Raw genomic sequence first — 23,587 nt, 5'->3', positions numbered from 1 at the left:
ACAAGCCTTGGAAAAACAAGACTAGAGAAAAGAATCACTGAATTTTAACACGCCAGCAACTGGTATTTTCAGTTCTGCCATCTGAGTCACTAGTTAAGTCAACCAGTAATATAATAATAATGTTGTTGTGGTGGACAGTTCAAAGTGCTATCCTTTGTAATGCATAAAGCAAGTATTTGACACGTATCAATCTTCATTGCTTTAGGTTTCAACTGGTGTGGGACGGTTCTGATCAGTCACTGCTGAGGCTCGTAAGTGACTGCACCAGAGAAACTGGTGAGCTCTTCTGATTTCTTGCAATAAGCAATGGCACACCAACAATCCGAAACAGAATCATTCTATCTCTTTCAGTCACTGAGATAAGTTTAGGGAGCAATGTGCCCATCAGCAAGCGATTGCAACATATTTCCGTTAACATTTCGAGCAAGTTTTATACAAAAACACTGGGAGGGAAATTGAACATATGACACTTTTGGTAATGTGGAGAAGTCAGAAGGTCCGTGTAGTACCTCCACGAGGCCTTCTAGCCCATAGAATCCCTACGCTGAGGAAGAAGACCGTTCGGCCCAATAAGTCCATACTGCCCCAATCCTGGAGACCCAGCATTTCCCATGACCAATCCACCAATTCCCACAACCTGCACACCCTTAGATTGTGGGAAGAAACGGGAGCACTCAGAGGGGAACCCACTCAAACGCAGAGAGAATGTGCAAACTCCACACGGTCACCTTCACACGCACACACCTAGTGCTGTGAAGTAGCAGTGATCGCCACTAACCACGAGCCAATCATTCTGACGCACATTGCAAGACTGTTGAAAGTGACTGTCCGGGGTTCTAACAAATACAGGATCACCTCTTCGAAATAAGGCTTAAACAAAAAAATGTGGCAGAAAAAAATGACCAATTCTACTTGAACAATAATCTGGGGGCAGAAAGCAACAACCCTAACTGTGCAATGACGTATGTTTTGACTTTGACTTTTCCTTCAGATGAGGTCAGCAGGCCAGTGAGCGAAAGCGGAACCCCCTCTCGGTTTGGCAAGCTGAACAGAAAGGAACAGAGACAGACAGGCGGAGAATAAGTTGGTCAAGTGCAGGCGTTGGACGGGCATGGTCAGCTGCCTGTGCTGCTGTGACCATGCAATCACTGTTCAGAGGAAATAAAAGGGAATCTCCAGAGCCAGTCAAAGCAGAAATTCAAGGTGAGAAAGTATTGTTTATTACTGTGCGACTCAGTTTAGTGTTAACTACGCTTACGTATCCAAAACCTCGGCGCCTTAAGAAAACAACAAATCAGGCAGCGGAAATGATACAGTCCTCTACCAATTTGCCAGTATGGGAAAGTGCTGAAAGTGTTTGATCAGGTGGTGAAATATTTGTCCTAGTGTTTGCTTGTCGAAGCAGCGGAACCTGCAGCTTTCTGGAAAGTCATTTGCACAACAGGAGCAAAGCTGGGCAGTGGGAGCCGCCGCTCTGTGAACCTCCTGAGCTCCGGTAGTGCTGAGGGCGATCAGGGTCCCACACCAGGGCCAACCGCAGGTAGAAGAAGGAATTGCGCTTTTCCTCACTTGGGTCTAATTCACCCAGCACGAACAGAACTTGCTGGGTGAAACTGCACGATTAACATTCACATTGAAGAAGTTGGTCTCAGTTCCCAGTCACTTCGCTTTTTTAAAAAAAAAGCCTGTAGATTCATCCTGAAAACACAATTATTCGCGTATTGACGCAAAGATTCTGTGTAATCTTATTATGAAAATATGCACGAATTTTGTCCTTTTTGTCTTAGCTGATGAGCGCCACATAGTGGCTCAGTGGTTAGCATGGCGTCAGGGACCCAGGTTCGATTCCAGCCTCGAGTGTGGAATTTGCACATTCTTCCTGTGTCTGTGTAGACTTTCCTCGATATGCTCCAGTTTCCTCCCATAGTCCAAAAATTTGCAGGTTAGGTGGATTAGCCGTGCTAAACTGCCCAGGGATGTGTAAGCGAGATGAATTAGCAGGCTTACAGGGATATAGTAAGGAGGTGTTTTGGTGAGATGCTTTCAGAGGGTCGATGTTCACATGAGGGGCTGAATGGCCTGCTTCCTCAGTGTGGGGCTTCTATGGTCGTACCCTGGACAAACAAATGAATGTGTGAGATTTAAAGTTCTTGGAACTTTGGAAAGAATTTTACTTCCACCGGTATCTTGCCACATTAAGATCCACTTGCTAATGTGTTGCAGATTCTGCAAGTCCTTTGCTGTTTCACGTGCGCAGGGCATTGACGTTCACAGAATAAGGTGGATTTTAACTCAGGATTATTTTACATTTGAATAGGCCAAATCCCACAATGGCTGCAGGGGACACTCATTCGAAATGGACCAGGCATGCACAAAATTGGCGATACTGTCTACAACCATTGGTTTGATGGGTTGTCTTTGTTGCATAGTTTCACTTTTGAAAATGGTAAGTTACTGTAGAATGCTTTTCATCTCTTTCCAGATGTGGAAATAGTACTTATCAAGATTGTCATTATGACATTCCCTTTGCCTTGATTTGATATACTGTGCATTTTCCATCAAGCATTTAATCTGCATGCAAAATCTGTAGGAACAGTTTTACAAATGGGCTGTCAGACACAGTGAATAGAATAGAAATTTATTGTCACGTGTGCTTTTGCATGAAAAATAGATTGAAAAGTTTTATAAGTCACCCAGCACAACGACTACATCAATGATAGAAGTCATACATAATAATGAAAAATCAGTAAAACTAAGACAAAGTTCATGACAGTTCAATTAACAGCTTAATGTGAGGTTGTTTTGTCATAGAAAACCACTCTATAGATATTATACTCATTTAGTCATAGAGTCATAGAGATGTACAGCATAGAAACAGACCCTTCGGTCCAACCCGTCCATGCCAACCAGATATCCCAACCCAATCTAGTCCCACCTGCCAACACCCGGCCCATATCCCTCCAAACCCTTCCTATTCATATACCCATCCAAGTGCCTCTTAAATGTTGCAATTGTACCAGCCTACACCACATGCTCATACACGTACCACCCTCTGCGTGAAAATGTTGGCCCTTAGGTCTCTTTTATATCTTTACCCTCTCACCCGAAACCTATGCCCTCTAGTTCTGGACTCCCCCACCACAGGGAAAAGACTTTGTCTATTTATCCTATCCATGCCCCTCATAATTTTGTAAACCTCTATAAGGTCACCCCTCAACCTCCAACGCTCCAGGGAAAACAGCCCCAGCCTGTTCAGCCTCTCCCTGTAGCTCAGATCCTCCAACCCTGGCAACATCCTTGTAAATCTTTTCTGAACCCTTTCAAGTTTCACAATCTCTTTCCGATAGGAAGGAGACCAGAATTACACGCAATATTCTAACAGTGGCCTAACCAATATCCTGTACAGCCACAACATGACCTCCCAACTCCTGTACTCAGTACTCTGACCAATACAGGAAAGCATGCCAAATGCTGCCTTCACTATCCTATCTACCTGCGACTCCACTTTCAAGGAGCTATGAACTTGCACTCCAAGATCTCTTTGTTCAGCAACACTCCCTAGGACCTTACCATTAAGTGAATAAGTCCTGTTAAGATTTGCTTTCCCAAAATGCGACACCTTGCATTTATCTGAATTAAACTCCATCTGCCACTTCTTAGCCCATTGGCCCATCTGGTCCAGATCCTGTTGTAATCTGAGGTAACCCTCTTCGCTGTCCACTACACCTTCAATTTTGGTGTCATCTGCAAACTTACTAACTGTACATCTTATGCTCTCATCCAAATCATTTATGTAAATGACAAAAAGTAGAGAGCCCAGTACCGATCTTTGTGGCACTCCACTGGTCATAGGCCTCCAGTCTGAAAAAACAACCCTCGGCCACCACCCTCTGTCTTCTACCTTTGAGCTAGTTCTGTATCCAAATGGCTAGTTCTCCCTGTATTCCATGAGATCTAACCTTACTGATCAGTCTCCCATGGAGAACCTTGTCGACCGCCTTACTGATCACATCTACTGCTCTGCCGTCATCAATCTTCTTTGTTACTTCATCAAAAAACTCAATCAAGTTTGTGAGACATGATTTCCCACGCACAAAGCCATGTTGACTATCCCGAATCAGTCCTTGCCTTTCCAAATACATGTACATCCTGTCCCTCAGGATTCCCTCCAACAACTTGCCCACAACCGAGGTCAAGCTCACTGGTCTATAGTTCCCTCGCTTGTCCTTACCACCCTTCTTAAACAGTGGCACCACGTTTGCCAACCTCCAGTCTTCCGGCACCTCACCTGTGACTATCGATGATACAAATATCTCAGCAAGAGGCCCAGCAATCACTTCTCTAGCTTCCCATAGAGTTCTCGGGTACACCTGATCAGGTCCTGGGGATTTATCCACCTTTAACCATTTCAAGACATCCAGCAGTTCCTCCTCTGTAATCTGGACATTTTGCAAGGTGTCACCATCTATTTCCCTACAGGCTATATCTTCCATATCCTTTTCCACAGTAAATACTGATGCAAAATATTCATTTAGTATCTCCCCCATTTTCTGTGGCTCCACACAAAGACCGCCTTGCTGATCTTTGAGGGGCTCTATACTCTCCCTAGTTACCCTTTTGTCCTTAATATATTTGTAAAACTCCTTTGGATTCTCCTTAATTCTATTTGCCAAAGCTATCTCATGTCCCCATTTTGCCCTCCTGATTTCCCTCTTAAGTATACTCCTACTTTCTTTATACTCTTCTAAGGATTCACTCGATCTATCCTGTCTGTACCTGACATATGCTTCCTTCTTTTTCTTAACTAAACCCTCAATTTCTTTCGTCATCCAGCATTCCCTATAGTTACCAGCCTTCCCTTTCACCCTGACAGGAATATACTTTCTCTGGATTCTTGTTATCTCATTTCTGAAGGCTTCCCATTTTCCAGCTGTCCCTTTACCTGCGAACATCTGCCTCCAATCAGCTTTTGAAAGTTCTTGCCTAATACCGTCAAAATTGGCCTTTCTCCAATTTAGAACATCAACTTTTAGATCTGGTCTATCCTTTTCCATCATTATTTTAAAACAAATAGAATTATGGTCACTGGCCCCAAAGTGCTCCCCCACTGACACCTTAGTCACCTGCCCTGCCTTATTTCCCAAGAGTAGGTCAAGTTTTGCACCTTCTCTAGTAGGTACATCCACATACTGAATCAGAAAATTGTCTTGTACACACTTAAGAAATTCCTCTCCATCTAAACCTTTAATACTATGACAGTCCCAGTTTATGTTCGGAAAGTTAAAATCCCCTACCATAACCACCCTATTATTCTTACAGATAGCTGAGATCTCCTTACAAGTTTGTTTCTCAATTTCCCTCTGACTATTGGGGGCTCTATAATACAATCCCAATAAGGTGATCATCCCTTTCTTATTTCTCAGTTCCACCCAAATAACTTCCCTGGATGTATTTCTGGGAATATCCTCCCTTAGCACAGCTGTAATGCTATCCCTGATCAAAAATGCCACTCCCCCTCCTCTTTTGCCTCCCTTTCTATCCTTCCTGTAGCATTTGTATCGTGGAACATTCAGCTGCCAGTCCTGCCCATCCCTGAGCCATGTTTCCGTAATTGCTATGATATCCCAGTCCCATGCCCGAGTTCATCTGCCTTCCCTGTTAGGCCCCTTGCATTGAAATAAATGCAGCTTAATTTATTAGTCCTACCTTGTCCATGCCTGACCTGACTGCTTGACTCACTTCTGTTCTCAGTTGTACCGGTCTCGGATCGATCGCTTTCCTCACTTTCTCCCTGGGTCCCACCCCCCCCCCCCCACCCCCACCTTACTAGTTTAAATCCTCCCAAGCAGTTGTAGCAAATTTCCCTGCCAGTATATTAATCCCCTTCCAATTTAGGTGCAATCTATCCTTCTTGTACAGGTCACTTCTACCCCTAAAGAGATTCCAATGATCCAAAAATGTGAAACCTTCTCTATTAAACATCTGATTAAGTGAGTGCAGTTTCATGGAAATTAGTCCCTTTTCCTCGAATACCTCGTCATGAAACTTCTTTCCTCCTTTTAGTGTGTACAGTAACCTTGGAGGAAAGACAGCCTGGAGAGACTTTCAGTACAGGCTTCATTTGGTGGTCCAGAGATATTTAAAGTGGGATTTTGCTCCTGTGAAGAGTGTATTGTGGTTGTGAGATCATAGACTCTACACAGTGCAGAAAGAAGTTATTTGGCCCATTGAGTCTGCACTGATCCTCTGAAGATCATCCCACACCCCCATTAACCCAGGGTGCTGAGTAATTGCGTTATTTCCCCTCCCACATGGTTGAAGATGCCCTCCAGTGCTTCTCATCCACATCCTGCCCCTCCGCCCTCAAACCCTGTCCCTCCACCCATAACATGGACAGAACCCCCCCGGTCCTCACCTTCCACCCTACCACCTTCGCATAAACCGCGTCATCCGCCAACATTTCCGCCACCTCCAAATGTACCCCACCGCCAGATATATATTTCCCTCCCCGTCCCTTTCCACTTTCCGCAAAGACCGTTCCCTCCATGACTACCTGGTCAGGTCCACGCCCCCCAACAACCCACCTTCCCCTGCCACCGCAGAAATTGCAAAACCTGCGCCCACACCTCCCCCTTCACCTCCATCCAAGGCCACAAAGGAGTCTTCCACATCCATCAGTTTTACCTGCACATCCAACAATATCATTTATTGTATCCGTTGCTCCCGATGCGGTGTCCTCTACATTGGGGAAACTGGGTGCCTTCTCGCAGAGCGCTTTAGGGAATATCTCTAGGGCAGTCGCACGAATCAACCCTACCGCCCCATGGCCCAACATTTCAACTCCCCCTCCCACTCTGCCGAGGACATGGAAGTCCTGGGCCTCCTTCACCGCCGCTCCCTCACCACCCGCCGCCTGGAGGAAGAATGCCTGATCTTCCACCTCGGAACACTTCAACCCCAGGGCATCAATGTGGACTTCACCAGTTTCCTCATTTCCCCTCCCACCACCTTACCCCAGTTCCAACCTTCCAGCTCAGCACCATCCTCATGACCTGCCCTACTTGCCAATCTTCCTTCCCACCTATCCGCTCCACCCTCCTCTCAGACCTATCACCTTCATCCCAACATCGATTCTCCTACTCCTCGGATGCTGCCTGACCTGCTGTGCTTTTCCAGCACCACTCTAATCTAGATTCTGATTTCCAGCATCTGCAGTCCTCATGTTTGCCACAGTGAGAATGTGCAAGCTCCACAGTCACCCAAGGCTAGGATTGAACCCAGGTCCCTGGTACTGTGAGGCAATAGAACTAATAGCTGTGCTATGAGAGCAGTGACTGCTTAATGTAACATTGCAAGAGCAGTTCTAGATTTAAAAATGTGCTTCTTTAGATAGCCTGACAGTTTGTGTTTAGCTGTTGGCAGCAGATGGAAGAAAGGATTCTGCATTATTTCAACTTGCAGTTGAATTGAAAATACAGAATGTGTTGTTCCAAGCATTTCACCTTTCAGTTGTAAAGACCAGCTTCACTGTCGGCTTCCATTGGTCCATTATGCTTGTAATTTATTAATTCTATATTAACCCTTTGAGCCTGCTCAGCCATTCATCATGAGCCTTATTCTGCTTTCTCCCCATAACCTTTGATCTCATTCACTCCGAGTGCTATATCTAGCCACCTCTTGAATACATTCAATGTTTTGGCATCAACTGCTTCCTGTGGTAATGAATTCCACAGGCCCACCACTCTTTGGATGAAGAAATATCTCCTCATCTCCTTCTCCATGATCGATCCTGAATCCTAGGCTCCTGGTTCTGGACACACCCATCATCAGGAACATTCTCTCTGCATCTACACTGTCTAGTCCTGTTAGAGTTTTAAAGGTCTCTATGAGATCTCCCTCATTCGTGTGAACTCCAGCGAAAACAGTTCTAACCTAGTCAATCTCTCCTCATATGTCAGTCCCGCTATCCCCTGCATCAGCCTGGTAAACCTTCGCTGCATTTCCTCGAGAGCAAGAGTATCCTTCCTCAGAAAGGGAATAGATGCTTGGCATTAACTGGGCATTCACTTGAATCCATTCCAATTCCTCCAACCCCATAAATAAAGATAGGCCAGAACTGTCATGACACATATCTAACCTGAAACCAAATCTATAAGAATTGTAAACAAAAAGTGTTTGGCTTTACTGCGTTTGAGATGTCAAGGTAGCTCAGGTGTGTGGCATACTTCCTTCTCTGCTGACCTCCATTTGGATGAAATTTAACATCAATGATAGAGTCCAAAGTCTTTGCCCCAACAACCTGAGGCACCTCTCAGAAAATCCCTCCACAAAATTTGACACACCATGAGAGGTTTCTTATATGAGCTGTTCTTGCTCAAGTTCAATTTTCCAGGCCACATCAGCCATTTGAATCTGCTAAGGCATTTCATTCTACCATCTGGATGAAGTAGGGGACCCTGGCAGGTAGCTGTCTATGTCAGAGTCATCTCTGTGCCCACCAGGGATTTGGAGCAAAGAATATTAACTCAGCATCCCGAAGTAATATATGGTTAAGCCAGTTCACATTCTCCTGGACTGTAATATCTATAGCCTGGAAGAATCTGTGTTCCACACTTACATAGCAAAAGTGATCATAGTCCCAGAGGACCATAAGGTTGGTCTCTCATCAAAGAGAGATACCCGGCAGTGGTTTAACCTGAGGATGATCGTGCCACAGGCAGAGGGTTGGGAGGGTGGGATCTTCATGGTGACTGCATCTTCATGGTGCAGTTGGTTTGCAATACAGAGTGATACCAATAGCGTACCAACTCAGTCCCCATGAAGATCCTACTTTCCCAACCCTCGGTCCATCAAACTAAGGTAACTGACCCCTAATCAACCTACATAATATGTGTGAGGTTGCTGCCCCTCTACCACTAGCTAACGAGGCTGCTCCTCAATTCTGGAGATACTTCAGTCCCTCTCCCATGACCTTTAACTCTTCACCATGCCCCCCCCCCCCCCAATTTGGAGGGAATGGACAGTCTAGGAGACCTCCATGTCGGATTGTGACTGGGCATGGTCAAGGTGCTCATCAACAACTCCAGGCAGTGGGTGGTTGAGAGATGATGTGACTTAACAAACTCCACACAGACAGTCACCCAAGGTGGGAATTAAACCCGAGTCCCTGGTGCTGTGAGGCAGCAGTGCTAACCACTGAGCCACCGTGCCGCCCAAAATCTCCGTTGCTCTCAAGCCAAGCAAGAGTCGAACTACAATGTCAGGATCCGTAATCAAACATGTTGTTTGTTGCATCATAGGCTCCAGGTGTAATTCCACATACAAATGGATAGTTCTCCTTGTATTCCATGTTATCTAACTTTGGTAATCACTCTACCATGCGGAAGCTTGTCGAATGCCTCACCAAAGTCCCGATCGATCACGTTCACCATTCTGACATCATCTATCCTCTTCTTTCTCTTTCCCCGTGTTTTCCCTGTGAGAGTCCTACAGTGCTCCACACCTCCGCACCCATGGATGCCAAATAACCTTCAACCACAATACAGAAGGAAACCATTCAGCCCACATGTTTAACCCAGCTCTTTGGGAATGCTCTACAACTTTTTCCACTTCTTCAATCTTTCCCATAGTTCTTTTTTTAAGAGGTATATTTTTTGAATATATTATCAGAAAGATGTCCTTAGGTAAGGATGGTAATGATGAAAACTTGGTAAGAGAAAGAAATTCTTATTCTACCTTTACAAACAAATATAATGGACTGTTTTCTGTTCTAGATCCCATGTACGTAAGGGAAATTATCCGTAAATATTCTAAGATGTGTAAAATCATTGTTTGACTGTTGTTCTACTTTAAAACTGGGATCAAAATAAAAATTCCACTGAAATGCTTGTCAAAAGATGACTCATAGAGATGTACAGCACAGAAACAGACCCTTCGGTTAAACTTGTCCATGCCATCCAGATGTCCTAAATTAATCTAGTTCCATTTGCCAGTGTTGGCCCATACCCATCTAAACCCTTCCTATTCATATACCCATCCAGATGCCTTTCAAAATTTGTAATTGTACCAGCCTCCTCCACTTCTGCTGGTAGCTCATTCCATACACACACCACCCTTTGCTCAAAAAGGCAGATTCCTTTTAATCCCTTAGATCCCTTTTAAGACCTTCCCCTCTCACCTTAAACCTATACCTTCTAGTTTCGGACTAATGTACCCTGGGGAAAAGACCTTGGCTAATCATCCTATCCATGCCCTTCATGATTTTAATAAACTTCCATAATGTTTGCCCTCAGCCTATAATGCTCCAGGGAACACAGCCCCAGCTTATTCACCTCTTCCTACAGTTTAAACCCTCCAACCCCAACAACATTCTCGTAAATTTTTTCTGCACCCTTCAAAGTTTCTCAACATCTTTCCTATAGCAGCAAGAACAGAATTGAATGCAATATTCCAAAAGGGACATAACTAATCCTCATTGGAAAATGCTCCCTCAAAGTGAATCAGGGACTGAAACTAATTCCAGCTACCGATTTAAAAACACATTTTTTAAATGTAGTTAATGTTATTGTATTAATTAGACACAATGATTTCCAAACTTGAATTGGGTGTACTTGCATTTGAAAGGAGGACCACTGGTGGCAATTGAAGGTAATGCAGCATGTTGCATAAAGCTGCAAGACACAATGTGAATGATCATCACAAAGTTCAGATTCCAAGCTTCCTAGACTGGAATGGGTAATTGGAAATTGATTTCTACTAGCCACAATGTTTACTGGCATTTTCTATATTTTTAAATCTAGGTGAGGTGTTCTACAGAAGTAAGTATCTTCGCAGCGACACTTACAAGTCTAACATAGAAGCTAATAGGATTGTGGTGTCAGAATTTGGCACAATGGCTTACCCAGATCCGTGCAAGAACATTTTTTCCAAGTAAGCATGAAGGAATCTACTGATTGTTCCTATTTATTTTGGTTAACAAATTGATCCTTGTCATGGAATAGTTGAAATTTGCAGCACAAAGGATGGCAATCAGGCCAGTTATGCAATGCCAACTCTTTCCGAGAGCAACCCAAACGAATATTACTGTTCTGGCCTTCTACCTTTATCTGCTTCAAAATTAACTCTGTTTAACAAAAAGGAAGTATTAAGCTTCACCTCAGTCAATCCAGTGGCAAGCACTCCATTCTCAAATCAGACCTCAGGCACAGCTATTTCTTCCAGCTAAAACTGTTTCTCACTCCCTAAGTGATGATTTGAACGTAACACATATTATCATCAACTTTCCAAGTAGCGAAGCTAGTCTGACCCTATTCACCCTATTCAATTTTTTTGTCATTTAAAAAGCTTGCATTGCATATCTTATAGCCTTCTATGTTCCAGTGAAAATGGTAAAAATTTCTCAAGTATCTTCTTAAACAGTAGTTTCCCAACATCTTGGCAGATTTGTGTCAAATACCTCAATGGCTTTAATGTCTTTAAGACGAAAAAGTGTCCACAACTGTACACAGTACACAAAAACTGTGATGTGACAACTTTGCTGTTTAAATTCATTATTATTTTATGACTGTTGCACTCCATGCTCCTATTTATAAAAAAAAGTTTTGATTTATGACTTTACCTATCTCCACTGGCACGTTTTTTTAATTCATGGGAAGTGGGCATTGATGGCCGGGTCAGCATGTATTGCCCATCCCAGCTTCTGTTGAGAAGGTGATAGTGAGCTTCATTCTTGAACCACTGCAGTCCATTTTATGTAGAGGGACCCAAAATGTTTTTACGAAGGGAGTTTGGATCTCTAGATCTCTGCCCACTAAATCCCATAGCCTTGAGAGTCTTTGAACCAAATACAAATATCCATTCCTTGTTATTTTTCTTGCATATATATCATTCCGCATCTCTGCACATGAAATTGCATCATTTATTCTCTTATCTTGTCCATTCCTTCCTTAATTATTTTATAATCCTTCATATTGTTTTATTAGCAAATTTGCAGCCACAATTATGTGTTCATATCAAGGACAAATCTTAACCCATTATTGAAGAAATACTACTACCTGTGGTCAAAGCAAAACTCAATGATCCTAACGTTTTTTTCTGGGCTGCCATCTTCTTGTCCTCGCAGTTGTATTTCTTCATATTCCATGCACCTGAATTATTCTCATGGAATGTATTATTAAAAATCTTCTGATAATTTATATTTAGCACCTCTGCTGAGCACCTTTTATCTCTCCAGTATGCAATTTCTGCAAATAAACTGGTAAATTCATCAATGGTTTGCCTACAACTTGATTAGAATTTTTGCCGGTCTTTGAATTTTTCCTTCTCCTCCTTCTTGACCAATTGCCAATTAGTGTCTTGTTAAGTAACAAAATTTGCAATGTTTAAGGTGGATTTTAAAACTAGAATCAAGAACATAAACAATAGGATCAGGAGTAGGCCATCTGGCCCATCGAGCTAGTGCACCATTCAATAAGATCATTGACTGACATTGTCGAGAACTCAGCTCCATTTACCTTTCCTCTCACCATAACCCTTGATTCCTTTACTGTTCAAAAATCTATCTATCTTTGCCTTAAAACTTTGAATGAGGTAACCTAAACTGCTTCACTGGGCAGGTAATTCCATAGATTCACAACCCTTTGGGAGAAAAAGTTCCACCTCAATTCAGTCCTTAACCTGCTGGCATATATTCTGAGGCTATGCCCGCTTGTTCTCGTTTCAACGGTCAGTGGAAACAACCTCTCTACTTCTATCTCATCTATTAAGTTCATAATTTTATTTGTTTCTGTATGATTTACCACCCCCCCCCCCCCCCCCATTTTACTATGGCCTCAAAACTTTTATCGTCTCTTCTCTGCCTTCTTTCAACAATCTTAGTGATATCATATATCTTTAGGGTCCAATAACATATGCAACTTGAGTTTCACCAATATTGCAGAAACAATTGATTTTATACATTCAGTTCCATAAATTGTTACATCGCATTTGTCTCAAACTGGGAAACAAACATAAGCATGCAACATGCCTTTGTTTTTATTTTACAGAGCAGTTTCCTATCTCACACACGCTATTCCTGATTTCACTGATAACTGTTTGATCAATATAATTAAATATGGTGAGGATTTCTTTGCTTCATCAGAGGTCAACTACATCAGAAGGATAGATCCTAGAACTCTTGAAACATTGGAGAAGGTGAGATTTATTAAAATAAAGCTCTATTGGAAGAATTATATTTGACAACTCAATGAACTGTTGTGTTTACATGGGAATGGTCGCCAATGTTTAATTAACACACTGACAACAGTCAAATACTTTAGATGTCTTTAGGTTGCACCAGTTAATCAGGAATGCTCCTGTTTTAACCTTCCTCCTGAATTAAAGTTATCACTCCAATGGCTTTAAACCCCATGTTTTGGAAGGAATGATGATATCTATGCTATTCACTTCCAAACCTCCGCGATATCATTTGAGTGAGTGAGTAGGCAAAAGATTACTCTACTCTGCTTGAGCTGATTAATTCCTTTGAGTATCTCTGAACACTTCATCCTTCCTCTGAGGATTGTCGAGGTTTCACTTGATGGCTTTTACTTTATCATGGAACAAACATATTAGAGCCTTGAAATGCAATACGCATGTGTTACAGTGCAGAAGGAGGCCATTTGACTGATTGACTCTGCACAAACTCTTCAAGTGAGCATGTTACTTAGTGGGGAAGACATTGGAAGCCCTCTGAACAGCCATTTGTGTCACGCAGTGTACTGCATTTCATGATAGAATACCTCGGGATCCAGTCAGTGTGTCACCAGTTTTATGGGTGGAAGCGTAATAAACAGCTTTAATTTTTAATTTCTCCTGATGTTCTAATACTCTGCAATTGAATTTCTGCTATAACATTTTAATATGTGCGCAACCATGATGAAATGTATGCCATTAAAACAGTAAATGGTAGTGTACGTTAAAGATGAAGAGTTGCATCGATTATCTTTGGTATATTTATATAGGTTGACTACACAAAATATGTTTCTCTGAACTTGGCAACATCGCATCCACATTATGATGGAGATGGAAACACTTACAATATGGGCACCTCCATCGCTGAGAAGGGCAAAACAAAATACCTGTTTGTGAAGATACCAAATACAAAGCCAGGTACCTTGATGGAGATTTACAATGTTGGAAAGTTTGAAGACTGGTTTTGATTTTAGTTTACATGTATGATTCAGTGTGATGTTGGTAATTCCTTTCACCAAAGTGTTCTGTCAGTATTTGTATTTCAATAAATTATTCCTTAGAGTAGTTGCATCTAGTAGCAATCTGTTGACTTATCCCTTCTGTCCTTCCTACCTTCCACTCATTACAAGTCAGACTTGCACACCAATGTTCTCACTGTGTTATTGTAGTAGAAGTAAGAGTCCAGATGAGTCTATTTTATAATTCAGTACCGCACCATATTGTTCATTTGTTGACTAAACTATTTTTAATGTCTTTGTGTTGTCCAATATTCTGAAGGATGTGAAGTATTCAGATTCTCTGTATTTGAGGTCCTTATTAACTTTTTACAGCAGGGTGTGAAAATGTAAAGGCTTATTGAGATTACTTTGGCCAAAACATCATCTGGAAGTATAAGAAAAGAAAGAAATTCCTTCCATGTCACTCATTATAATGAGCCTAGGCAGTCCCAGGGATCATATTTGCAGTCCAGTTACTGTTCTGCAGGCTCACCGCCACCACCTAGAGAGCAGTTAGGGCTGGGTAGTAAATGTTGTCTTTGTCAGCAATGACCATGTCCCATGCATGAATGACGATAGTTGAAAGAGGATAATTGAGCAGCAAGTCCTCTGCACTTCTTCAGATAGCTATGTGAAGATTTAGAAAGTGAAGTCCTCTTGAATTGGAGTGTGATCCTGGTGTGTAGGCACCTAATAAGGCTATCAACAATACCAGGGAACATTGGTTTGCTTGCCTGATCAGGATTGATATTACTAGTGAGCTTCGGCTTTCAGTTAGGAGCCTAGATGAAGGGCTCATACCCCAAACATCAACTCTCCTGTTTCTCGGATACTGCCAGAACTGCTGTGCTTTTCCAGTGCAACACTTTTTGACTACAATCCTAGAGACAGCTCAGTAGTTATAGTGTTGTTATTGTGGGGGGATGGAGGAGTTTGGTGAGAGAACAGCGATGGGAAATGACAAGATTGGTAAGCTCATAACGTAGATTTTCTGGAAAGGCAGGAGACAATTGGGAGGGGTGGAATGGTGGCTGATAGTAGGCCTTAGATTTAATAAGGAGCTGGGAGAAGAACTCCTGATCCTCTTGGCTCTGAAGTAAGATAAACTTCAAACTTGCCTTTTGGGCAGTTTAGACCCCTGCTTTACATATGCATAAGACTTAACATGAGTGAACTGATTATGAACTGACTTCTAGGTCAGGATTTAAAGGAGACACTTGGATTTTACTGAAATGTCAGCATTGACCACAGTCAGTGGTCACCTCTAAATTGGTCTGAATCTGGAATTATTGACCTGGAGGTGAGAGAAACAAGCTATTGCTTTCAGGGCTCCTTGACACATCAGCAATAAATGACAATTACACCTTTAGTTCAATGTTATTTCATTAATCAGATTAAAATGCTGACAAATGTGCTGCAGCTGAGGAGAACTGAGATGAAGAGGAATTTCTTCAGCCAGAGGATGGTGAATCTTTGAGAGAGAGATAAATAAATTCTTGATTAGTAACGGGGTCAAAGATTACGAGAAGAATGGGGCTGAGAAACAGGTAAGCCATGATTGATTGGTAGAGCAGACCCGATTAGCTGAATAGCTTAATTCTGCTCCTATATCTTATGGTCTAGATATTTAATTAGGTAAAGGTTGAAAATCAACTGCAGCAAAGTTCAAATTATCCAGTTTCAATATCCAAAACTCAAAATAGGGCAATCTCAAGTGGGCAACCCTGGGGCAACCAGATGGAATATTAGTGTCCCCAGGGTGTTAGTAAGGTATCCTGAGGCCCTGCACATAAACAATATTTGGACTATATCTGCAAACAACTCAGCTCTGTCCAATCCAAACCACAACAATGTACGATTTGCTGCATTCATTTAATCAGGGACCCAGCGAAAAAGAGAAATGGTGAAATATCCATTGTAAGTTTTAGGGCTTCTGAGGTTTAAAATGGTATTTACTTACAAATTTTAAGTTGCAAATTCTTAATTTAAGATAAGATCATCTATTGTGGTTGGCCTAGCATAGTACAAGCAACCAGTGCGTATAAATCAATTTAAGAATTTAAGAAGCAAGATTATGTTTAAGGTGAGAAGGAAAAGATCTGAAAAGGGCAGAGCTGAGTATGGTGGTCATCACCAAGGAGCAGGTGCTAGAAAAACTGAATAGCCTGGTAAATCACCTGGACCAGATGGACTACACCCCAAAGTTCTAAGAGAGATAGCTGAAGACTTAGTGGAGGCATTAGTGGTGATCTTTAAGGAATCAGGGAGGGTCCCAGAGGACTGGAAAATCACTAATGTGACACCCCTGTTTAAAAAGGGAGTAAGGCAAAAGATGACAAATTACAGAACAATTAGCCTAACCTCAGCTGTGGGCAAGATCCTGGAATCCATTGTGAAGGATGAGATTTCTGAATACTTGGAAGTGTATGATAAACTAGGGCAAAGTCAGCATGGTTTCATCAAGGGGAGGTCATGCCTGACAAATCTGCTAGAATTCTTTGACAAAGTAACAAGCAAGTTAGACCAAGAAGAGTCAATGGATATTATCTACCTAGGCTTCAAGAAGGCCTTTGACAAGGTACTGCACAAGAGGCTACTGAGGAGAAAGTGAGGACTGGAGATCAGAGCTGAAAATGTGTTGCTGGAAAAGCGCAGCAGGTCAGGCAGCATCCAAGGAACAGGAGAATCGACGTTTCGGGCATAAGCCCTTCTTCCTGAAGAAGGGCTTATGCCCGAAACGTCGATTCTCCTGTTCCTTGGATGCTGCCTGACCTGCTGCGCTTTTCCAGCAAGAGGAGACTGAGTAAGATAAGGGCCCATGGTGTAAGAGGCAAGGTGCTAGCATGGATAGAAGCTTGGCTGTCTGGAAGGAAGGAGAGAGTAGGGGTAAATGTGCCCTGTTCAGGATGGCAGCTGGTGGCAAGTGGTGTTCCGCAAGGCTCAGTGTTGGGGCCACAATTTTTCACTTTATACATTAAAAATTTAGATGAAGGAACCGAGGGCATTCTGGCTAAGTTTGCAGATGATACAAAGACATGTAGAGGGACAAGTAGCATTGAGGAGGTGGGAGGCTGCAGAAGAATTTGGACAGGTGAGGAGAGTGGGCAAAGAAGTGGCAGATGGAGTACAACATGGGAAAGTATGAGGTCATACACTTTGGTAAGAAGAAAAGAGGCATGGACTATTTTCTAAATGGGGAGAAAATTCAGAAGTCTGAAGTGCAATAACACTTCGAAGTTCTAGTCCAGCAGTCATAGAGATGTCCAGCATGGAAACAGACCCTTCAATCCAACCTGTCCATGCCGACCAGATATCCCAACCCAATCTAGTCCCACCTGCCAGCACTCAGCCCATATCCCTCCAAACCCTTCCAGTTCATATAACCATCCAAATGTCTTTTAAATGTTGCAATTGTACCAGCCTCCACCACTTCCTCTGGCAGCTCATTCCATACACGTACCACCCTCTGTGTGAAAAAGTTGCCCCTTAGTTTTCCACACTGTAAGTAATCTAATCTAATCTAATCTAATCTTAGGTCTCTTTTATATCTTTACCCTCTCACCCTAAACCTATGCCCTCTAGTTCTGGACTCCCCGACTCCAGGGAAAAGACTTTGTCTATTTATCCTATCCATACCACTCATAATTTTGTAAACCTCTATAAGATCACCCCTCAGCCTCCGATGCCCCAGGGAAAACAGCCCCAGCCTGTTCAGCCTCTACCTACAGCTCAGATCCTCCAACCCTGGCAACATCCTTGTAAATCTTTTCTGAACCCTTTCAAGTTTCACAACATCTTTCCAATAGGAAGGAGACCAGAATTGCATACAATATTCCAATAGTGGCTTAACCAATGTCTCTCAAGGTAAACTTGCAAGTTGAGTCAGTGGTTAGGAAGGCAAATGCAATAATGGCATTTATTTTGAGACAACTTAATATAAAAACAAGCAAGTACTTCTGAGCCTCTTTAAGGCTGTGGTCAGACCACATTTGAAGTATTGCGTGCAGCTTTGGGCCCCATATCTCAGGAAGGATGTACTGGCCCTGGAGCATGTTTGGAAGAAGTTCACGAGAATGGTCCCAGGAATGAATTGCTGAACGGATGAGGAACGTTTATGCACTCTGGTCTATATTCGATGGTGTTTAGAAGGATGAGAGAAGATCTGATTGAAACTTACACAATACTCAATGGCCTGGACAGAGTAGATGTTGGGAAGATGTTTCCATTTGTAGGAGAGAATAGGACTTCCCTCAGAGTAAAGGGAAGACCCTTTAGATCAGAGATAAGGAGAAACTTCTTCAGCCAGAGAGTGGTGAATCTATAGACTTCACTGCTGCAGATGGCTGTGGAAGCCGGGTCATTGAATATATTTAAGATGGAGATAAGTTCTTGATTGTCAAGGGGATCAAGAGTTACAGGGAGAAGGCAAGAGAATGGAGTTGAGAAACCAATCAGCCATGATTGAATGGTGGAGCAGATATGATGGGCTGAATGGTCTAATTGCTGTTCCTGTGACTTCTGAACCTGAGGGATAGCTTTTTCAGGCAGAGAGTGGTGCATGTATGGAATGAACTGCCAGGGGAACTGTTGGAGAAAATGAGGATTGCAGATGCTGGAGTACCAGAGTTGAAAAATGTGGTGCTGGAAAAACACAGCAGGCCAGGCAGCATCCGAGGAGCAGGAGAATCGACGTTTCGGGCATAAGCCCTTCTTCAGGAATGAGGCTGGTGTGCCAAGCGGGCAAAGATAAAAGGTAGGAGGAAGGGAATTTGGGGGGAGGGACGCTGGGAATACGATAGGTGGAAGGAGGTGAGGGTGAGGGTGATAGGCCGGATTGGGGGTGGGGACGGAGAGGTCAGGAAGAAGATTGCAGATCAAGAGGGCGGTGCTGAATCCGAGGGTTTGGACTGAGATAAGGTAGGGGGAGGGGAAAAGAGGAACCTGGAGAGATCTACATTCATCCCGTGTGGTTGGAGGGTTTCTAGGCAGAAGATGATGCGCTCTTCCTCCAGATGTCGTGTGGCCAGGGTCTGGCGATGGAGGAGACCAAGGACCTGCATGTCATTGGCGGAGTGGGAGGGGGAGCTAAAGTGTTCAGCCATGGGGCAGTTGGGTTGGTTGGTGCAGGTGTCCCAGAGGTGTTCCCTGAAACAATCTGCAGGTAGGCAGCCTGTCTCCCCAACGTAGAGGAGACCACATCGGGTGCAGCTAATACAGTAAATGATGTGTGTGGAGGTGCAGGTGAATTTGCGACGGATATAGAAGGATCCATTGGGGCCTTGGAGGGAGGTGAGGGGGGAGGTGTGGGCTCAAGTTTTGCACTTCTTGCGGTTGCAGGGGAAGGTGCTGGGAGTGGAGGTTGAGTTGGTGGGGGGTGTGGACCTGACGAGGGAGTCGCAGAGGGAGTGGTCTCTCCTGAATCTGATAGGGGTGGAGAGGGAAATATATCCCTGGTGGTGGGGTCTGTCTGGAGGTGGCAGAAATGATGGAGGATGATACGATGTACCCGGAGGTTGGTGGGGTGGAAGGTGAGGACCAGTGGGGTTCTGTCCTGGTGGCGTTTGGAGGGGCAGGATTCAAGGGCGGAGGTGCAGGAAGTGGAGGAGATGCGGTGGAGACCGTCGTCGACAACATCGGAGGGGAAATTGCAGTCTTTGAAGAAGGAGACCATTTGAGTTGGTCGGTATTGGAACTGGTCCTCCTGGGAGCAGATGCGGCGGAGACGAAGGAATTGGGAATATGGGATGGCGTTTTTACAGGGGGCAGAGTGGGAGGAGGTGTAATATTAGTGTAATCTGCACATAATCCCACAGCTACCTAGATTACACCTCCTCCCACCCTGCCCCCTGTAAAAACGCCATCCCATATTCCCAATTCCTCCGCCTCCGCCGCATCCGCTCCCAGGAGGACCAATTCCACTACCGAACAACTCAAATGGCCTCCTCCTTCAAAGACTGCAATTTCCCCTCACGTTATCGACGACGCTCTCCACCGCATCTCCTCCACTTCCTGCACCTCCGCCCTTGAACCCTGCCCCTCCAGTCGCCACCAGGACAGAACCCCACTGGTCCTCACCTTCCACCCCACCAACCTCTAGATACATCGTATCATCCTCCGTCATTTCCGCCACCTCCAGACAGACCCCACGACCAGGGATATATTTCCCTCTCCACCCCTATCAGCATTCAGGAGAGACCACTCCCTCTGCAACTCCCTCGTCATGTCCACACCCCCCACCAACCCAACCTCCACTCCGGCACCTTCCCCTGCAATGGCAAGAAGTGCAAAACTTGCGCCCACACCTCCCCCCTCACCTCCCTCCAAGGCCCCAATGGATCCTTCTATATCCGTCGCATATTCGCCTGTACCTCCACGCACATCATTTACTGTATCCACTGCACCGATGTGGTCTCCTCTCCATTGGGGAGACAGGCTGCCTACTTCTGGATCGTTTTAGGGAACACCCCTGGGACACCCGCACCAACCAACCCAACCGCCCCATGGCTGAACACTTTAGCTCCCCCTCCCACTCCGCCAATGACATGCAGGTCCTTGGCCTCCTCCATCGCCAGACCCTGGCCACACGATGCCTGGAGGAAGAGCGTCTCATCTTCCGCCTAGGAACCCTCCAACCACACGGGATGAATATAGATCTCTCCAGCTTCCTCATTTCCCCTTTCCCCACCTTATCTCAGTCCCAACCCTCGGATTCAGCACCGCCCTCTTGACCTGCAGTCATCTTCCTGACCTCTCAGACCCCACCCCCTCTCCGGCCTATCACCCTCACCCTCACCTCCTTCCACCTATCATATTCCCAGCGCCCCTCCCCCCTACCTTTTATCTCAGCCCGCTTGGCACACCAGCCTCATTCCTGAAGAAGGGCTTATGCCCGAAACGTTGATTCTCCTGCTCCTCGGATGCTGCCTGGCCTGCTGTGTTTTTCCAGCACCACATTTTTCAACAGAGGAACTGTTGGAGGCTGGTACAATTACAACACTTAAAAGTCATCTAGATGGGTACATGAATGAGAAGGATTGGAGGGGTATAGGCCAAACGCTGGCAAATAAGACTAGATTAATTTAGATATCCGGTCAACATGAATGAGTTGGACCGAAGTGTCTGTTTCCATGTTGGCTAATTCTCACTCTATAACTCTATGGTAATGAGTTTGGGATACCTGCACATGAACCATTGCTGGTATTTCTGAATCTCGTATGCCTCTGTTTCTGACATCAGTTACTTTATTTTGTTCATTTATTTTGAAACAAACAGATGAGAAGAAGAAGAATACATGCTTTAAAAATTGTGAAGTATTGTGTTCTATTCCTTGTCGCTCGCTGTTCAGTCCAAGTTACTACCACAGTTTTGGTATGACCCCAAACTACGTTGTCTTCATTGAACAGCCATTGAAACTGGATATTCTTAAAATGGCGACAGCCTACTTCAAAGGAGTGAATTGGGCCAGCTGTCTGGGCTGGTTCCCAGATGACAAGGTACTCTTACATTTAACCAAGCTTCAACTTCAAATGACATGTTTGGATGGTGTATCACTCTTGATAAACATGAAAATGCAGTAACTTATTTTGTCTTTGGGCCAGCAGATTTTAAGTAGACTTGTGGGTTATTAGCCATTCAGTTGTTCATTTTGAATATGAGATAATGTTTCTCAAATAATATGATTCTTGGATGTTAGGATTATGTGGAGGTCCCAATTCCATTTATGTCCAAGTCCTGTCTGCCACAGAATGTGTTTATCTTGACCAGAACAATCTTATCTTTGAAGGATTCGCATTGGTCACACATAGCTTTCCCTGTCAATCTGTGATTCCACCTCAGGCAGGTCACCTTTCCAATTCACTGAAACTAGCCTTCCTCTAGCTGAGCATTTTTATATTTGATTTTACTTGTACCTTGTACCTTTCTATAACTGCTGATTTGAGCTATAGGGAAAGGTTGAATAGGCTTTTTTCCCTGGAGCATCAGAGGCTGAGGGGTAACCTTATAAAGATTTATAAAATCATGAGGGACATGGATAGGATAAATAATCAGGTCTTTTCCCTGGGGTGGGGGAGTCCAGAATTAGAGGCCATAGGTTTAGGGTGCGAGGGGAAAGATATAGAAGAGACCTAAGGGGCAATTTTTCCACACAGAGGGTGGTATGTGTACGGAATGAGCTGCCAGAGGAAGTGGTGGAGGCTAGTACAATTGCAAAATTTAAAAGACCTCTGAATGGGTATATGAATAGGACTATGGGCCGGGTGCTGGCAAGTGGGACTAGATTGAGTTGGGATATCTGGTCGGCATGGACAAGTTGGACCGAAGGGTCTGTTTCCGTGCTGTACATGTCTGTAACTCTATGACTCTCTGATTCTGTGACTCTATGACTCCTTTCCCCTTGGCTTGAACAAACTGATCAGGAATTCCTTCCCCTCTTTTCCCTGTCTTTTTAGCATAATTCAAATTCTCCCATTATCACTGTTTTAAAGTTTGCAAACTTGTTCCTATATTTTCTTTCCAATATTTGAAGTCCAGTACTATATGTCCAATATCATAATCATCATCTTATGTGGACCATACATCTATCCAGGTAGACATGGCCTTAATTTAATGCAACATTCATCCTTCTGACAATCTAACAGCCATGTGATATTACATTGGTTTGGACTATTAGCTCAACTGCCAAATGTGAGGATTGAATTCAAAAACTTGTAATTCAGAGACGTAGCATGTGAGAACATTAAATAAAATAATTTGCATTTATTCAATACCTTTAAGATTTCCCACATAAATATCTTAATTAATTTATGTATATAAATGTTCTTTAATCAAACATATTCTGATTTTGAAGCCTATGTACATCATTGTTTCCTAGTGCTGTCTTTTATGAACAATATTTCCTTTTTTCCTCATGTTTCCTGTGTGCCATATGCTAGATTAGTGGTGCTGGAAGAGCACAGCAGTTCAGGCAGCATCCGAGGAGCAGTAAAATCGACGTTTCGGGCAAAAGCCCTTCATCAGAAATACAGGCAGAGTGCCTGAAGCGTGGAAAGATAAATGAGAGGAGGGTGGGGGTGGGGAGAAAGTAGCATTGAGTACAATAGGTGAGTGGGGGAGGGGATGAAGATGATAGGTCAGGGAGGAGGGTGCAGTGGATAGGTAGAAAAGCAGATAGGCAGGTAGGACAAGTCCGGACAAGTCATGGGGACAGTGCTGAGCTGGAAGTTTGGAACAAGGGTGAGGTGGGGAAACAGAAAATGAGGAAACTGTTGAAGTCCACATTGATGCCCTGGGGTTGAAGTTTTCCGTGGCGGAAAATGAGGCGTTCTTCCTCCAGGTGTCGGGTGGTGAGGGAGCGGCAG

General features: G+C 43.9%; 1 protein-coding gene across 1 annotated transcript in view; it reads left to right on the top strand.

The window, feature by feature from the left end:
* Positions 1 to 238: 238 nt before the first annotated feature.
* Positions 239 to 23,587, top strand: part of LOC122558277 (beta,beta-carotene 15,15'-dioxygenase-like) — a 40,354-nt gene continuing 17,005 nt past the window's right edge. Inside the window, exons 1-7 of the mRNA XM_043706674.2 lie at positions 239 to 276; positions 992 to 1,203; positions 2,318 to 2,446; positions 10,800 to 10,929; positions 13,044 to 13,191; positions 14,001 to 14,148; positions 21,501 to 21,721. Coding sequence (XP_043562609.2) covers positions 1,140 to 1,203; positions 2,318 to 2,446; positions 10,800 to 10,929; positions 13,044 to 13,191; positions 14,001 to 14,148; positions 21,501 to 21,721 — 840 coding nt within the window. The 5' untranslated portion in view covers positions 239 to 276; positions 992 to 1,139. The remainder of the gene's footprint in view (positions 277 to 991; positions 1,204 to 2,317; positions 2,447 to 10,799; positions 10,930 to 13,043; positions 13,192 to 14,000; positions 14,149 to 21,500; positions 21,722 to 23,587) is intronic.

Source organism: Chiloscyllium plagiosum, unplaced genomic scaffold (assembly GCF_037043375.1).
Source record: "Chiloscyllium plagiosum isolate Xiang-an unplaced genomic scaffold, Cpla_swu_hap1 HiC_scaffold_17, whole genome shotgun sequence".
Lineage (NCBI taxonomy): Eukaryota > Metazoa > Chordata > Chondrichthyes > Orectolobiformes > Hemiscylliidae > Chiloscyllium > Chiloscyllium plagiosum.
Note: the sequence above shows the minus strand (reverse complement) of the source record. Positions and strands in the feature narration are given on the sequence as shown.